Source organism: Peromyscus eremicus, chromosome 6, assembly GCF_949786415.1.
Source record: "Peromyscus eremicus chromosome 6, PerEre_H2_v1, whole genome shotgun sequence".
Lineage (NCBI taxonomy): Eukaryota > Metazoa > Chordata > Mammalia > Rodentia > Cricetidae > Peromyscus > Peromyscus eremicus.
The window spans coordinates 16,383,929-16,400,986 of NC_081421.1; the positions used below are offsets into that span (position 1 = coordinate 16,383,929).

General features: G+C 36.3%; 1 protein-coding gene across 7 annotated transcripts in view; it reads left to right on the forward strand.

Annotated features, from left to right (window-relative positions):
• The window catches only part of Bltp1 (bridge-like lipid transfer protein family member 1), a 179,839-nt gene that overhangs the window by 121,024 nt on the left and 41,757 nt on the right, over positions 1–17,058 (forward strand). For 5 of the 7 annotated variants that reach the window (XM_059265243.1, XM_059265244.1, XM_059265247.1 and 2 more), the window contains 9 exons: positions 1,009–1,194; positions 2,113–2,281; positions 4,091–4,302; positions 5,467–5,665; positions 8,764–8,823; positions 9,976–10,202; positions 10,877–11,077; positions 11,269–11,399; positions 13,001–13,124. In XM_059265243.1, coding sequence (XP_059121226.1) covers positions 1,009–1,194; positions 2,113–2,281; positions 4,091–4,302; positions 5,467–5,665; positions 8,764–8,823; positions 9,976–10,202; positions 10,877–11,077; positions 11,269–11,399; positions 13,001–13,124 — 1,509 coding nt within the window. The remainder of the gene's footprint in view (positions 1–1,008; positions 1,195–2,112; positions 2,282–4,090; positions 4,303–5,466; positions 5,666–8,763; positions 8,824–9,975; positions 10,203–10,876; positions 11,078–11,268; positions 11,400–13,000; positions 13,125–17,058) is intronic. The other 2 variants (XM_059265248.1, XM_059265250.1) reach the window with 1 other exon arrangement.

Sequence of the window (17,058 nt, forward strand, 5' to 3'; positions counted from 1 at the left end):
ATTTTAACACTGCTTGGCTTTGAGCCTGGGGTCTTACAAATAGACAGCAGGCTCTCTCTCACTGAGTTGCAGCCTCAGTCCTTTTTTTAAGGGCAGGCACCAAGCTTCCTGGAGCTACCAGCTCGCTACCTTCCTTCCTTCCTTCCTTCCCTCCCTCCCCCCTCATTCCTTCTTTCCTTCCTTTCTTTCCTCCTTCCTTCTTTCCTTCCCTTTTTTTTCTTTTGACAGTCTCAATTATGTAGCCTGACTAGCCTGCTAGAACTTACCATATAGATTATTAGGCTGGCCTTGAACTCAGAGATCCACCTACCTCCAACTCATAAGTGGAGAGATTAAAGGTGTGTGCTACCATGCCTGGACCTTCTGTTATTATTATATATGCATGTATTTATCTATTTGGAGATACTTTTGTATCTTTCTATATCAGATTATTGCAGCTTTTTCTTCCTGAAAGCTGTATTATATTATATAGTTGAAACAGTTTATTTTGCTACATTCTGGTGAACATTTGATATTTCTAATTACTTCTTTTATAATTTACTCTGCAAGAATATGTTGGATATTTGCTCAGTTAATAATAATATTTTAGGGGCTGTGGTAGAGCACTTGCCCACATGTGCAGTTATCTGAATGAAACAGTCTATCCTCAGCACCAAAGGTGGGAGAACAGGGCATGGCTAAAAGCAAAGCAGAAAACTGTAATAATACTTTAAACCTTAATTATCTCCTATAAAAATACTATTGTTTATTAAAGTTCAAAATATTTACCTAGTGACCATTTAGTTATAATTAATATATTTAACCTATACTTTGAATTTTAAGTAAAAATATTAAAATGAAATTTATTAACTATAAAGTCCTATTAATATAACTGAATTAAATATTCCCCTCATATATATCCTACATATGTTTTAAACATGACTTTTTATCATATTTCAAAAGATTGCATTTGAGTGAGTCTATAATTGGTTTATTTTCTTATTTTCCTTATAATATGTAACCTGCTAGGGCATTCAGGTAACAGCCACCACCCCTTCAATGAGAGCTGTAAGATTTGAAACTGGACTGATTGAATTGGAACTTTCAAACCGACTTCAAACCAAAGCTTCACCAGGAAATAGCAGCTATCTGAAACTATTTGGTAAATGCCAAGTAGACTTAAATCTGGCATTAGGGCAAATTGTCAAACATCAGGTTTGTACAGAATATGTTGGTACTGTCACTATTGTCTTTAAATTAATTTATGTGTTACAATTTCAGAAATATTTAAGTTCCTAAAATGTATATTATAAATTCTGGTGAAAACTTACTTAGGCCTCTACAATGTTACTTTGCCATTTCATTACAATTTTTTATTGTATTCTGTCTACTACAGGTTAGTGCAATGGCAATCTCATGAGACTTTATCCAGAATCTGCATAAACATTTGCTTGTAATTTTTCAGTTTGTTATTATTTTTATTTCACTATCTCATGCTTTCATTAGTTAATATCTAAAGTGTTAAGTTTATATCTTCTCTGTAGAATATTTGAAAATTTCACATATAATGAATGTTAATTATTTAAAGTTTTAAGAAAAAGACAGTAGCTAGTATAGTTCCCCAATAAACAAAGTTTTACTGCTTATCAGAGATCTTTTTTGTTTGTTTTAATTTTGCTTATATGCCCCACCTAATTTTGATTTGAAGAGTCGTTTTTTAAATACCAGTTACAGTTTAAAAATTGATGGCTACATTAACTATTTTAAATTGTTACCTGTGGAAAAACTAATTTTTCAAATGGATACAAATTTTGAGAGTAAATAAATAAATCTTCTATATATTTTGAAAGATTTAATACATTGCCACGCTTACCTCTGTTGGGTTCACTCAGCTTGCTAGCTCTCTACCACAGAGCCACAGCCCAGCTCCAAGTTTACCTTTTATATAGTTCTTTACAGTTTATATTAATTTAACCATTTATGGTACAGAATGTAAGAAATACACCATTTAATCATTGAATTAGGAGACGTATACTATATGTAGGTCTTTTGTAGAACAATACTATTAATAATGTTTAAATTGTTCTGGAAAAAATTTTCCATTATTTGATTATGTTATGCTTTTTATTTTAGGTTTATGAGGAAGCTGGTTCTGATTTTCATCAAGTTGCCTATTTTAAAACTAGAATTGGATTAAGGAATGCCCTTCGAGAAGAAATCAGTGGTTCTTCAGATAGGGAAGCTGTGCTTATTACCTTGAATAGACCAATTGTTTATGCACAACCTGTGGCCTTTGATAGAGGTAAGATTCAATTGGCCATTACTTTCTTCTGGGTGGTGGGCATGCTCTGGATACATCTGTTTAGCTTTCTAGTGCAGATGTTTGACAGCTAAATGCCTCTTAAATCTGAAATGTGAGCACCTAAAACAAGTCTTGCTAACTCTAGTTTTTAAAATCATTTCATATTTTACAATTATTTTACTTTTGACATAAATATGATTATTTCATTCCAAATTTCAATCTAGATGCTAAATTTTTTGTTTGGATTATCTACCCATTTGTGGTTTTGCCATGGGTTGATTCATTTATTCTGAAAAGGTTTACTGTGTGCTGGCTAAATGTGGGATATAAAAATGAATAACAGGATCAGGATCCCTTCCCTCAAGGAATGTAGTCTGCTGAAAAAGAGTTCAGGTAGACTTCTAAATGGAGTCAGAAATATTTGTTCTAGATTTGAAAGAGTCTGTAACTTCCTGTTCTTTTTAGAGGAGAAACAAATTTTTCAGTTTCATCTTTGAATGTAAAGTTTAGCAAGGATATAAGCAGATGAGATCATCTGTTACTTACTTTTCCATCCTAGGGCCTAGAACAGTACTACATACTAACTAAACATTTGTCAAGTGAGAGAAGCAAGTGAGTGTTTATAAGCACATCAGCTTTCAGAAAAGAAGAGTGGTATAGAAGGCTGACTAGATGGGCAAACTAATGTTTAAATTATTTTTCAGAGGCAATATTTCTGAATCCCTGTAAAATTTCAGTCTGCAGTGGTCTTAGATCTGCCATTAAAAAAACTTCCCTCTTAGCAATGCTACCATAGCACTTTGTTTGCTGAACCCTTTGCTCCTGCTATGCATCTTCCATTTCACCAGCCTTTCATTGTTCTTCACTAGGCCCTTAAAACACTCCCAACTGGTGCATAACACCATTCTTGGTTTTCCTCTTCTGTTGTCTCTCCATTTTTATCTTCCTAAACTTCCACACTCTGTTATGAGATGAATATTTTCCTTGGGGGGAGTGTTTCTTACTAACAAACTCAAATGACTTTGACCTTTCCAAATCATCCTAAAATATATGCCTTACACTGTGTCTACATCCTTAAAAATATTTCAGAGCAGTAAGAGGGTATATTAGTTGAATTTCTTTTGGTATGATAAAATACTATGAACAAAGGCAACTTGTAGATGCGGAGTTTATTTGGGCTTAGGGATCCAGAGGGAAAATGTCTGTAGAAGCATGACAGTAGGTAGCCCGAGCAAGAAGTTAAGAAATATCTCAGCCACACAAAGGAAGTCCAGAGTAAACTATCATGGGCAGCGCTATAAACTCTCACCTACCTCCATTGCCTATTTTCTGCAGCAAGGCTCTGGTCCTAAAATTTCCATAACCTCCCAAATAACCATCAACTGGGAACCAAGTATTTAAATACATGGGCTTAAGGGGGACATTTCTTGGTCAAACCAACACAAAAGATAAACTGTACAGTTAAGGTCAAGGGTCATGTTTGTTTGCATTTATTATTCCACCCAGGACCAAATGTGTAATAGGAGTTCTACAATATTGAATGGATAAATGGACCTGTGTTTTCTTTCTGTTGCCATTAGGCAATTGCTTGCTTTCTGCTTCATTTTTTTTTTTACTTGTCCATGTAAAGTATTGACTATATCATTTAATTTCATTACAATTGTAGTATCATAATTTTCTAGGAGTAATTTTTATTCATAATTATTATTAATCATCAGGATTCTGTAGTAGTTGAAATTTACTAATTGCAATAAATCACTTACATTATTGACTTTAGTTTTCTTTCTGCCTGTTCTTAATTTGCAAAAGCTGTGCTGTTTTGGTTGAATTATAAGGCTGCCTATGACAACTGGAATGAGCAACGAATGGCTTTACATAAGGATATTCATATGGCTACAAAGGAAGTGGTAGACATGCTCCCTGGTATCCAGCAAACATCAGCCCAGGCCTTTGGGACTCTCTTCCTCCAGCTGACTGTGAATGATCTAGGAATTTGCCTTCCTATAACAAATACTGCACAGGTACAGAAAAATCAAGACATGGGAGTCTTTATTCCAAGATTAGAGTATAACAATTTTAAGTAGAACAGTTTATAACTTGAACAAGAACTCTTAATTCTTGCTTTTATGATTAAGCTTCAGAATCTTATTTTTTTTAAGCAAAGAAGTCTTTATATTAACCTTTGTATTAAAGTGGAAACGAAGGGATATTTCAGAATGCATTTTAATAATGCCATCTGTAATATGGCAGGGAATTTCAGTTTGCTTACAAACTGTATTAAGTATGAATGTTAAATAATGATAAGGAAACTTGCAAGTTATATATGTAATTGGATAGGCAAGGATGCTGTCTTCATAGTTTAGGCCCAGTTTTCAGGAAGGTATATGTACTTGAACATGTGGTTAAGCAAGAAAATGCTGTGAGCCCCTGTCAGACCAAGGAGAAATAGCCCTAACAATCACATGCTAAGATCTGTCTTGTTGTTACAGTTTCCCTTAAGTGTCACTTTTAATACTTTAAATGTTATGGCAGAGATAAGCCTGTGAATGGGATGAATTCATATTTAGGGTTCTATTTGGCAGAACACTGCTAAGAGAAACTTGGAGTTGAAGAGGGGCAGTGTTGTTTATATCTAAAGAGTTGAAACATGGAGGCTTTTTGATGACATGATGAGAGGCTTCAGGAAAGCTACACACACAAGAACTGGTTGTCATAGTGAGAGTGTTCCCCATTATTTAAACAGAGGCTAGAAAAACAGATAATTAGCCTTTTGCATATTAAAAAGGGAAACACACAAGCAAAATTTTTGTTTGAGTAATGTTTAAAACTTATTTTTCTAAGTTGCTTTGTTTTGAGAATTTCTAGATTTGACTTTTTCTAGATTCTTATTCTTATGAATGTGAAGATTTCTAAATTTCAGAAGTCATCTGGTCTAGAGAAATGGCTCTTGTTGTTCTTGCAGAGAACCTGATTTTAATTCTCAGCACCCATGTGATGGCTTGCAACCATCTGTAACTCTAGTTCAGTGTATCTGAAGTCCTCTTTTGACTTCTGTGGGCACCACACACTCATGTGATGCACATACTTAAGGACAGGCAAAACATTCATACACATAAATTAAGTCTTTTTTTAAAAAAAATGTTTAACTCACCTTTTGCCTCTATTTTCCTGTGGTATTTCTTCAGTCTAATCACACTGGAGACCTTGACACTGGCTCTGCTCTAGTGCTAACCATTGAAAGTACACTCATCACTGCATGTTCCTCAGAGTCTCTGGTTAGCAAAGGCCATTTCAAGAACTTTTGTATCCGTTTTGCTGATGGCTTTGAGACATCGTGGGATGACTGGAAACCAGAAATCCGTGGAGATCTAGTAATGAATGCTTGTGAGTTTTGTTTATTTTCTACTTATGAGGCTTATAATTATAAAAAATTAAAATGTCTGTTGATAACTAAAGGAAGTTCAGATATAGGAATGCTTTTAGAAATGAAGTAAGGGCTATTTATAGCCATTACTATTAAAGGTAACAAAATACATTTGTAAAAACCTATAACTTCTACCTTCTAGTGAGGCAGAGAAACTTCTATACATTTGAGGCTTTGATCTCTCCCTGTTTTTTCCTGTAGTCAAACCATGAATGACCAGATAAACCATCTTTGTTCCATAGATCCTGAAAGAAAGTAATAACTGCAAGATCCAATTCATTAAAAATAAGGAATCCGTAATTCTAGCTTTAATTACTGGTGATACAAGGAATAACCTAATAACATGGCCCAAGTTTCTAGGATTTGAGAATATCGTTGGATATTCTTCCAATTCTACTATTTTCATGTATGTGCTGATTTCAAAGTAGAAATGTTTGTTTGTATCACTTTTAATATCTTTAAGTATCAAAGCAGAGATACTACAGTATTATCATTCTTTATAATGAAGAAGTCCACGTATAGAAGCTAAAAGATGATGAAACTGAAATCTTCAGCCAATCCTATGATCCAAATACTCTTTAGAAGGCGGTTTGACATCATTTATGAAACTTCTCCTTTCTAAAAATTCACTGTAACTTAATATTTTTCCAAAGTAAGGGTAAAAACTAATTTAAACCTGATTTGTGTCAAATGTTATCTGTGCACTACTTAAAATAAATACACTGTGGATGGAAAGGAAATAAACCATTTTCCTAATAAATAAGGAATTTTATCTTATATAAGAAATAGACCTTAGGTTCAGAATCAAAAACATATTATTAAAATGAATACATAATTATTCAGTACCCCAGTAGGCTCAGAATTAAAAACATATTATTAAAATGAATACATAATTATTCAGTACCTCAGTATATATTCTTATAGCGATAAAGAACCTTTCCATTCTGATCTCTGTGGTATTCAAAATAACTGGATTTAGACTTTGGAGAGCATTTACTTTTGTAGCTCACTCATTTCTGGGGAAGAAAATTGGAGGGAGGGTGAACAGAGTAATTGTTTTATTGATATGTTATATGAATTCAAAATGATAAAATGATCAAATTGATTTAATAGTTTATAGTGGGAGGGATGCTATTATGTAATTTTTATATTTGTTGGAGAAAAGAAATGATGTTCAAGTTTTAAAGTTTTTATTGTGTAGTATTCTTGAATTTGAAAGGCTAGTAATATAGGCTTTGTTCTAACTTGTAACATTGACAAAAGGTAATCAGAGCACATCTTTATCTGAAGCCACATCTTGCCTTGTTTATCGTAATTCAGAACTGACAAGGTAGACATCCATACTTTATGGTTGAAAAGTATAAATTTTTTAACAGTTACTGCATTATCTTTTTAAGAAGATAATAGGGCTGGGGATTAGCTCAGTTGGTAGAGTACTTGCCTACTATCAGGATGCCCTGGGTCAGATAGATCTCTAGCACCACATAAAACAGGCCATGATAGACATGCCTGTGATCACAGACTTCCACACAAAGAGGCCAAAGGATCTTAACTTCAAGGTCAACCTACTAATCCTCAAGTATATAGCAAAAGTTTGAAGCCAGTGTGCAATGCACTACACCATGAGGCCCCGAGGATCTGTCTCAAAAAGAAGAAGAAAAAAAGAATTGATCCTTCCTCACAAAGGATAGTGTACCTAAGTTGGGAATATTTTTTTTCTCTTCTTTTCATTTCTTTTTTTCTTTTTTAGTTTTTCGAGACAGGGTTTCTCTGTGTAGCTTTGGTTCCTGTACTGAATCTCACTCTGTAGACCAGTCTGGCCTCGAACTTACAGAGATCTGCCTGGCTCTGCCTCCTGAGTGCAGGGATTAAAGGCGTGTGCTACCACCACCTGGTGAATATTTTTCTTTTTAGAAAATGTTCAAGGAAAGACAAACTTAATGTCAAAGTACCTAGAAAAGGGAAGTCACTCCAACTTTAAGTAACGTGAATACCAATTTAGGATTCACACAAAGTTATAAAAAGACATTTATTTCACTTAGTACTGTAATCAAATTTAGATTGATTGATATTTTATTTCCGTTAAGGTTTACTGAAGGTGACCTTAATTCTTTCTTTACAACTTACTCTGTTTAGAGATGATTTCAAAGATAGCATATTCTTCACTGATTAAGTTTAAGGTATCAAGTTAAAGCCAGATGGTAGTACCAGTTTGTAGTTAAAAGGAAATATGCTTCTAGGCTTAGATCCAAGATCATGAGATTGACAAATTGGAAAGGAGATGACAAAAGTGACAGATTATTTCTAACCTAATATGGTAATTCTAAATTGTCAGTTCTTTTTCAATGACTTCCATTCTTAAAATATTCATACATGGAGCTGTCCAGATGGCTCAGCCAGTAAAGGCACTTGCCACTAAGGTTAGTTCAATCTCCTGCACCCACAGGGTAGGAGGAGAGAGAACTAACTCCTGCTCTTTAATCATGTCATGGCACTTGCACATGCTCACACACATAATAAAGAAATGTAAATTTTTTTAATTAAAAAAATATTTTCACCAAAATTTAGTGCCTCCTCTGTAATCCTGGTACTCAGAAGCCTGAGACTGGATTGTGAGTTCAGGGTCAAGCCAAGCTGCATAACAAGAGCCTGTCATCAAAAACAAAACCAGCAACAACAATGTGTGTGCGTGTGTGTGTGTGTGTGTGTGTGTGTGTGTGTGTGTGTTGTGTATACACGAAGTCACAAATTATCATAGAATCCTAGAGGTTGGTAGAAAGCCATCTAGAAGTGACCAAGTAGTGTGATTCTAATAACTACATGCTATAAGTAAAGCCAAAACTCTAGGTAAGTTGTTAAAATCATAAAATAAAATGCTACACTTCGTAGAACAGGGCTGAGTCCAAAGATTCTCCTTTTGTGGGGAGGAATTGAAGCATAGCAGAACTAAAAATCCTGTTTACATTTAGGCGATTATCTTTGGGAGAAAACATGTGGTATTGCGTTTAATTACAAGCATACTTTTATTGATAATTGTATTGGGGTCATTCTTGTGCAGGTGTAGTTCCAGATGGCACCTATGAAGTTTGTTCAAGGACTACAGGGCAAGCTGCAGCTGGTAGGTTCACTGTTCATTTTGACTAAAACAGAGTTAGGTGAAAATAAGATAGGAAGTTTCAAATGCCAAATTCAGGAGTTGATTTGTTAATGAATAGGGAGGCTATTAAATATTTTTGAGCAACAAGTCAAATGGTGATACATCAAAGGAATACCTCAAGACAGTAAGGCATAGGAAACAGTTGGACAGTAACTTGTGGGAGTGTGGAGGTGTCGCAGCTAAAAAGATTACAGGGTCAACTATTAATTTCTCGAGTAATAAAAGTTATCAGGGTGCATAAAGTAGACATTTACTGAAAGGCCCTTGGGGTATTTAGAGGCATAGACTGATCGAAGCCAGTAATGTTTCTAGTGATCTTTTCTTTTCTCAATATTCCTTGACACTCTTCCAACTTTACCCTTAGTGTTCATCCTGAATAGCTATCTCAAGAGGCACCTGCCATCCCCAGCAACAAAGGATTAAAAAGTTAAGACAGTTTCCAGCAGCCCTGCTAGGAGGCTAGAGACTGAGCAAACATATCTTTTGTGAGAAGACACATGTCTTTACCAGGACTGTCTGTTTATACAACCTACTCAAGCCTGCTTAACAAGAAGCAAGGTCTTGTCCCAGAATATTTGAAGATGATGTTAAATTTAAGAATGGTGTGTCAGGGAAGGGAGGAGACAACTGGAACCAGTATCTGTCACCAGGGCCTGTTCAACTCTGGCTTTTGTTCCTCTCTCACTGCCTCTTCTATTTTGGATCCTTTTTTGTTTGTTTGCTTTGCTTTAATTGATGACATCACATGGATGGAAAGAGCCCATGGCCTCATTTCCACTCTCATTTAAAATAGACCAACCTTAATAGTACAGAGAAAGATTTTTGTTTTTATAGCTTTGATGTTTACTTTGACCAGTTATTTAGTTACTTGTAGCTGATGGATGAGTTTATAATGGTTCATTCTAGTCTCATGGGCAGGGAGATCTGTTGAGCTCAGAGGGAACATGTAGTCCTTGAGATACAGAAGAGGTAGATGCACACTGTACACTTGGAAACCAGTTCACTGTCTGGTGTTTCAGACAGCTCTTGCTGTGAAAGGCCATCATACAATTCAGAATTTCTTATACTCCTATTCCTAGGATTTTTTTTAATACCACTTCTTTATTTAAACAGAAAGTAGTAGTGCTGGAACATGGACTCTCAATGTATTGTGGAAAATGTGTGGGATTGATGTCCACATGGACCCTAACATTGGCAAAAGGCTTAATGCTCTGGGCAACACTCTTACAACACTGACAGGCGAGGAAGACATAGATGACATTGCTGACCTCAATTCAGTAAACATAGCTGACCTATCAGATGAAGATGAAGTTGATACTATGTCTCCCACAATCCATAATGTAAGTGCAGGAATTTCAAGACTGGTTTTCTTGAAACAAATACCTGATAATTCAATGTTATTTTGTGTGTTGTGGTTGCTATTTGTGGAGGAAGGGAAGAAGGTGGTGGTTTCTGGATCTGCATTTTACAGTGCTGTTGTGTATTTCATAATAATGCCATTATGAAATGTGCCTTACCTTAATGTAATGTAAAACATTGAAAGTGGAGTAAGATAAATCAAAACATAGAAAGTAGATCAGTGGGTCCTCAGTCTGGAGGGTGATGAGGTTTGAGAACAGAGATGGAAAGGCCTGCGACAAAGAAGGGTGCTTTCCTGGGTGATGCTGAGAGTGTGGTGGTGACTGTAGAGTTCTAGATAGCCCAAAACCATGGAGTGTACATGCTAAATAGATGGGTCTTATGGTCTGTAAACCATGGCTCAGGAAAGAGTTTTATAAATAAGTCTTTTAAAAGCAGAGTGCTTACACTGTGACATATACATTTAAAATGTGTCTTTCCAGCTATACTGCTTACTGTAGTATCAAGTTATTTAGTAGTCAAAAAGAAAGTGACTTTCAGATTTCATCCTGGTTTTGATTTGTAAAGAGATTTTTAAATATATTTATCTGTTGTATCATGAAATAGTTTTGTCTTTTAAAGTAATTTTAAATTAATAATACTGTTTATTATTTAGAGTTCAGATGGAAGTACAGTAAGTGGAGATGGCCACAAACTCACCTTTGGGCAGCGACTTGTAAATCACCTACTAGGCCTGGCTCCCCCAAATCAGCGCTATTCTGTTCCTGCAGAGTATCTGTGTGATTCAGAGATGCGGGGCTCCCCTCAGTCTAGCCAGTCCCATTTGAAAGCATGCAGAGCACACTCATGGGGAAACGTAGGTAGCAACTCAATAGGTTTCTTATGAAATGAGGGGATTTGAATCAGTGGAGACCTGCAATCATCTTACTTGCTGTAGATGGCTTTGATTCCTTGCATGCTTCCTTTGATCTGAGGCATTAATTTTGTAGTATAGATTGTCTGTATGAACTGAAAGTGGTATTAACATATATACTTTCAATTTTTTAGGAAGCTATAGATTATCGACGACAAGGAGCATCTTCTAGCCAGCCAGGAGAACCCAGAGGAAGAAAGATTGTGAAGCGTTTAGTGGACATCAGAGAACTGAATGAACAAGCCAAAGTAATAGATGATCTTAAGTATGTCATTGGTTTTTAACTTAATATAGCATTCTGTAGTAATAGAAAAATAGGATGCTAAAGATGAAGGAAACCTCTTAGTTTATCAATGAAGTAATCAGTGCTCCAAGAAGTACAGTAATTTTTCTGAGCTCATTAATAATAAAGTTAAGCTTGGAATCCTAGTTTTCTGTCTTTACAGCTCCTCATCTCTCTGAAGTGAATGGCTTACTTTATATCACATATACACAACTCTTTGTGCACGTCTATGTTTGCATGTATTCACATGCATAGTTGAGTATGTTTATTGGTTTGCTAACCTTGTTTCTGAAAGTGTTTTTGAGGAGTTAAGAATCAGCATTTATGGGTGCCTGTTCTGGTGTGACATGCTGTCTAACAGTAAACCTCACAGTATGGTTGTGAAGTTAAATAGCATTTTCCAAATGTACTGATGAGAAAACTATCTCAGAGTAAAAAACTGAGGTTTTTACTTGTATAAATATGAATTCAAAGTCTTGGGGCTTTTTGTTAAGTCTTGCCTGTTGATATTAACAGTTCTTTAGAACACAAATAGAGGTAAGGCAGTAAGCATCAGTAACCTTTTTTTTTTTTTTTTGCCTAATGTATTGTAATTTTACTTAGTACCTTCTGTGCAAGGATAAATATTGTTCTTGCTAAACTTTGAAACTTTGATTTTCTCAAAGTTGGTGGCCATGCTTCCTCTTTCCTAATCTTCAAATACTTGCACCTGTGGGGATTTTGTTGTTGTTCAATCAGGACTTCCCACAAATACAGGAATTTTGAAAAGTGAAAGACCTTAGAACTCGCCTATAAATTATTGTGTAATGATTCATATTTTCCATCAATTTGAGTTTTATCCTCAGGGAGAAAAATTACTTGAAGCAAAATATATTAGTCTTCCAAAATCATATATATATTTTTCTGCAGAGTGAGTGTTTGGTTTGCATGGGATTGCTAGCACCTTTTGCTACATCAATGGATAGAGAGTGTAAAGCCTTTCCTCAGATGTTAGTGGGTATAGATGGATTTTTTTGGGGGGCCGCCAGCTCACAAATAATGCCATGGAGACTTATTATTAATTGTGAAAGGTTGGCTTTAGCTTAGCTTTTCCCCAACTAGCTCTTATAATTTAATTAACCCATATTTTTTAATCTGCGTTCTGCCTAGTGGCTCAGTTACCTCTGTTCTGTACCATATATCCAACTTCTTTAGAGTCACACTGGCATCTCTCACTGGCCTCAATTTTTCCTCCTCTTTCTTTCTCTCCCTGGAAATCTAACCTATACTTCCTGCCTAGCTATTAGCTGTTCAGCTTTTTATTATACCATTCACAACAAATATATCTTCACACAGTGTACAAATATCCCACAACAAGTGGGTCTTTTTAACTTTCCAGATATTAGTGTTAAAGTTGCAGGTGTGCCCATCCAGATACTGTCCTTTGCTTCCCTACAAGTGAGAGAACTGAAAATGAGCAGTTAAAAATCAGTTTTACTTCCTTCTTTACAATAACCTCTCTTCACTTTGGTGGGATTTTGTTGTTGTTGTTATTGTTGTTTTGATTTTCTTTTTCTTTGGGGTTTTGTTTTGTTTTCCTTTAGAAAATTAGGTGCAAGTGAAGGAACCATAAACCAGGAAATTCAGCGTTACCAACAGCTGGAGTCTGTGGCTGTGAATGACATCCGAAGAGATGTTCGTAAAAAGTTACGGAGATCCAGTATGCGAGTGAGTACATCTTAAAAATTTCAGAAGATTATTTTTAAATGCTTACTTTTTGACACCTAACAGTGATAATATGTTCTTGTTTATGCTGGTAATAATACCACCTGGTTTCTGAAAAGCAGACCTGTGTACCAGAAACTCTTTTAAACACTTTACATTTAACCAACCATAAATGTCCACAATAATTCTCTGAAGTAGCCTTTTCTTCCATTTTAAAAATGAGAAAACAGGCCCAGAGAGGTCAAGTAATTGACCAAGTTTATATAGCCAGCAGTGCTGATGGAATCAAGTTTCAAAGCCAGGCAATGGAACTCTGCAGTTCAGCCCAAGCCACTGTGGTGTTTCTATCATTCATGAACTCACACTGGCTTTTTAACCTCTAATGTGTGCTCTCAGAAATGTGCAATCTTTTTTCATGTTTTTGCTTCCAATTTTTCAATATTTACCTCTAAGCTACAATTTCTCTCTTTCCTGCTTTATTTCTTTAATAAAACACAATTTTTAGAGCAACTTTAAGCTCCTAACAAAATTCTGAAGAATGTACAGAGATTTCCCTGCACACATATATTGTACCAGCCACTGTTAATATTCTCCTTGAGAGGATTGCACTTGCCACAGCTGATGCACCTACATGTACACAATTCCTAAGGCTGAGTGGTTTAGGACAAACTTATTCTTTGATGTAACGTATACAATAATTTCACTGCCCTAAAAACACACTATGCTCCCTTCTTATTCCTTATCCTTAAACAGTATTATACTTGACAATACTGAATGTCAAGAATCTCTCCAGTTTTTAAGTTCTGTGATTTCTGTCATCAGTTTTATAGTTTCTTCATATAATAGTTCTTGTACACATTTTATAAGATATATACTTAAATATTTTACTTTTGGTTGGACAAGTATAAATTACATTACATGGCCAGGCCCCAGGTGGAGCTCTGGGAGTCCAATTGGCAAGAAAGAGGAGGGTTTATATGAGCGAGAATTGTCGAGACCAAGGGACAAATAGCCAAATAAATGGAAACACATGAACTATGAACCAATGGCTGAGGGGCCCCCAAGTGGATCAGGCCCTCTGAATTGGTGAGACAGTTAATTGGCTTGATCTGTTTGGGAGGCATCCAGGCACTGGGACCGGGTCCTGTGCTCAGTGCATGAGTTGGCTGTTGGAAACCTGGGGTTTATACAGGGTCGCTTGGCTCGGCCTGGGAGGAGGGGACTGGACCTACCTGGACTGAGTCTACCAGGTTGATCTCAGTCCTCAGGGGAGCTTTGCCCTGGAGGAGGTGGGAATAGGGGTGGACTGGGGGGAAGGTAAGGGGGCGGGAGCGGGGAGAACGAGGGAATCCATGGCTGATATGTAGAATTAAATTATATTGTAAAATAAAATAAAATAAATATATTATGTTTCAAATTTCACATTTTCTTTGTTCATTGCAGGTATTTAGGAAAGCAAATTGACATTTATATATCAATTTTATAACCTGTAATCTTGATATATTTGTTTATAAGTTCAAGGACAATTTTTATCCATTCTGTATTTCCTACATAGACCATTGTATTATATCTTTGAGCAGAGGGAGCTTTAATTCTTCTTTCCTAATCTGTATTCCTTTTAGGGCAGTGTTGAAAAGAAGTGGTGAGAGGGAATTTGTTAGTTGACTTTCCTTTACTCTGATAAAATGCCTGAACTGATCAACAGAAGAAAAGGAAACATGGAACTTGGCTCATGGCTTCAGTCTATGACATGTGACCCTGTTCTGTGTTTATGGTGGTACTGTGATAGAAGAGGTATAGCAGAGACGGGTTCATTTCATGGTAGCCAGGAAGAGGTGAGAGAGGAAGAGAGATAGATTGGGTGGGAGGATCATGAAGGGTGGAAGAAAAGCAGAAACAGCCACATGAGGGTCTCAGTATCCATGTCATGTTCACAGTTACCTAACTTGCCAGCTATGCTTCACCTCTTAAAGTTTCAACTACCTCCTAGTTCTGTTGTGGGCTGGAACAAAGCCTTTCAACACATGCCTTTGGGGGATATTCTAGATTCAAAGGGGACTTCTTGTCTTGTTTCTGTCTTAATGGGTAAGTTTGGAGTTTTTGGCTACTTAATATGTTAGCTGTACAGTTTTCTGTATTTTTTTTTTCCATTACCCAATTAAAACCACTCCCCTTGGGGCTGGGGAGATGGTTTAGTGGATAAAGTGAATTTGCTATCCAAGCATAAACAACTGAGTTCAGGTCTCTACTACCCACTTACAAAAACAGGTATGGCACTGTGCTCCTGAACTTACCCCAACCACTGGGCAGGTGGAGACATGCTAGCCAGCCAGTCTACCCAGTTGGTGAAACAGGTTTCCTAAGGGACCCTGCCTCAGAAGTAAGAAAACACCTGACATTGACTTCTAGCCTACATGCACAAAAGAAAGCTCCTCTCACAGTCGGAGATTACTTATTTTTTGTTTTGTTTTGTTTTGTTTTTTTATTTAAGAAATTTTTTCATTTATTTTACATACCAACCACAGATCCCCTTTTCATCCCTTCTCCCGCTCCCCTCCAGCTTTCTCTCCCCCTCTACCCACCCCCCCCCCATCTTCTCCTCCAAAAGGGTAAGGTCTCCCATAAGGAGTCAGCAAAGCCTGATACATTCAGTTGAGACAGGACCAAGCCCCTCCCCTCTACATCAAGGCTGAGCAAGGCATCCCACCATAGGCAGTGGGTTCCAGAAAGCCAGCTCGTGCACCGGGGATAGATTCTAATTCCATTGCCAGGGGCCCCTCAAACAGACCAAGCAACTCTCCTGTATGCAGAGAGCCTAGTCCAGTCCCATGCAGGTTCCACAGCTGTTGGTCTAAAGTTCGTGAGTTCCTACATAGGGATTTTCTGTGTGTACTGGGTCTGTCCATTTCTGATAAAAGGTCTCCAACCATGATAGTGAAACCATCCATTTTACTTTGCAATTCTGTTACTTTTTGTCTTGCATAGTTTAAACCATTGATGTTCAAACTATTATTGATAATATTGGATTAAACATCTACCTGCTTTTGTTCTCTATTCATACCTTTGTCTTCTAGTTTTTGTTTTTGTTTTGTTTTGTTTTCTTTTATAGTTTTAACTGAACATTTTATATGATTCCATTTTCTCTTCTTTAAAAGTGGTTATAGTTTAATACAATTTTAGTGGTGGTTTTTAAGTCTACAATACACATGTACAACTAAATCCAAGTCTGCTTTCCGATAACACTCTACTACTTCATATGTAACATGAGTACTATAGCAATAAAGTAATCCCTCTTGCCATGATGGTCATTAATTTCTTATGTGTAAGCATGGGTTTGAGTGTGATGTATATATATACTTAAGATATGTAATATAAGTAAGTGTGTGTATAAGTACTATATAAGCATGTTTATATTGTAATACATGTAAGCACACATAACATAGCATTAGTGTTACTTATTTTGAACAAATTATCTGTTAGATCAATTAAGAATAGAAAAATGAGTTTTTATTTACCTTCACTTGATTCTTTGATGGTCTTCTTTATAGAGATCCATGTTTCTAGCCTGTATCATTTTCCATCTCTGTAGAACTCTTATACTTGCTTGCAAAGTAATTCTGTAGACAACAGTTCCTTATTTTTTGTTTGCTTGAGGAAGTTTTACTTTTCCTTCACCTATGAAGGGTAGTAGTTTCTTGTTTGGAGGTTTTGTTTTCTCAACACTTTAAGTATTTTCTTCACTTTCTATGTATTCCATTCCGACCACAGTTTCTCCTCCCTCCTATCCTCCCAGCCCCCACCCTCAGATCCACTCCTCCTCTGTTTCCCTTCAGAAAAGGAAAGGCCTCTCAGGGATATCAACCAAACATGGCATATCATGTTGCAATAAGACTAGGCACATCCCCTCATATTAAGGCTGAATAAGGCAACTAAGTAG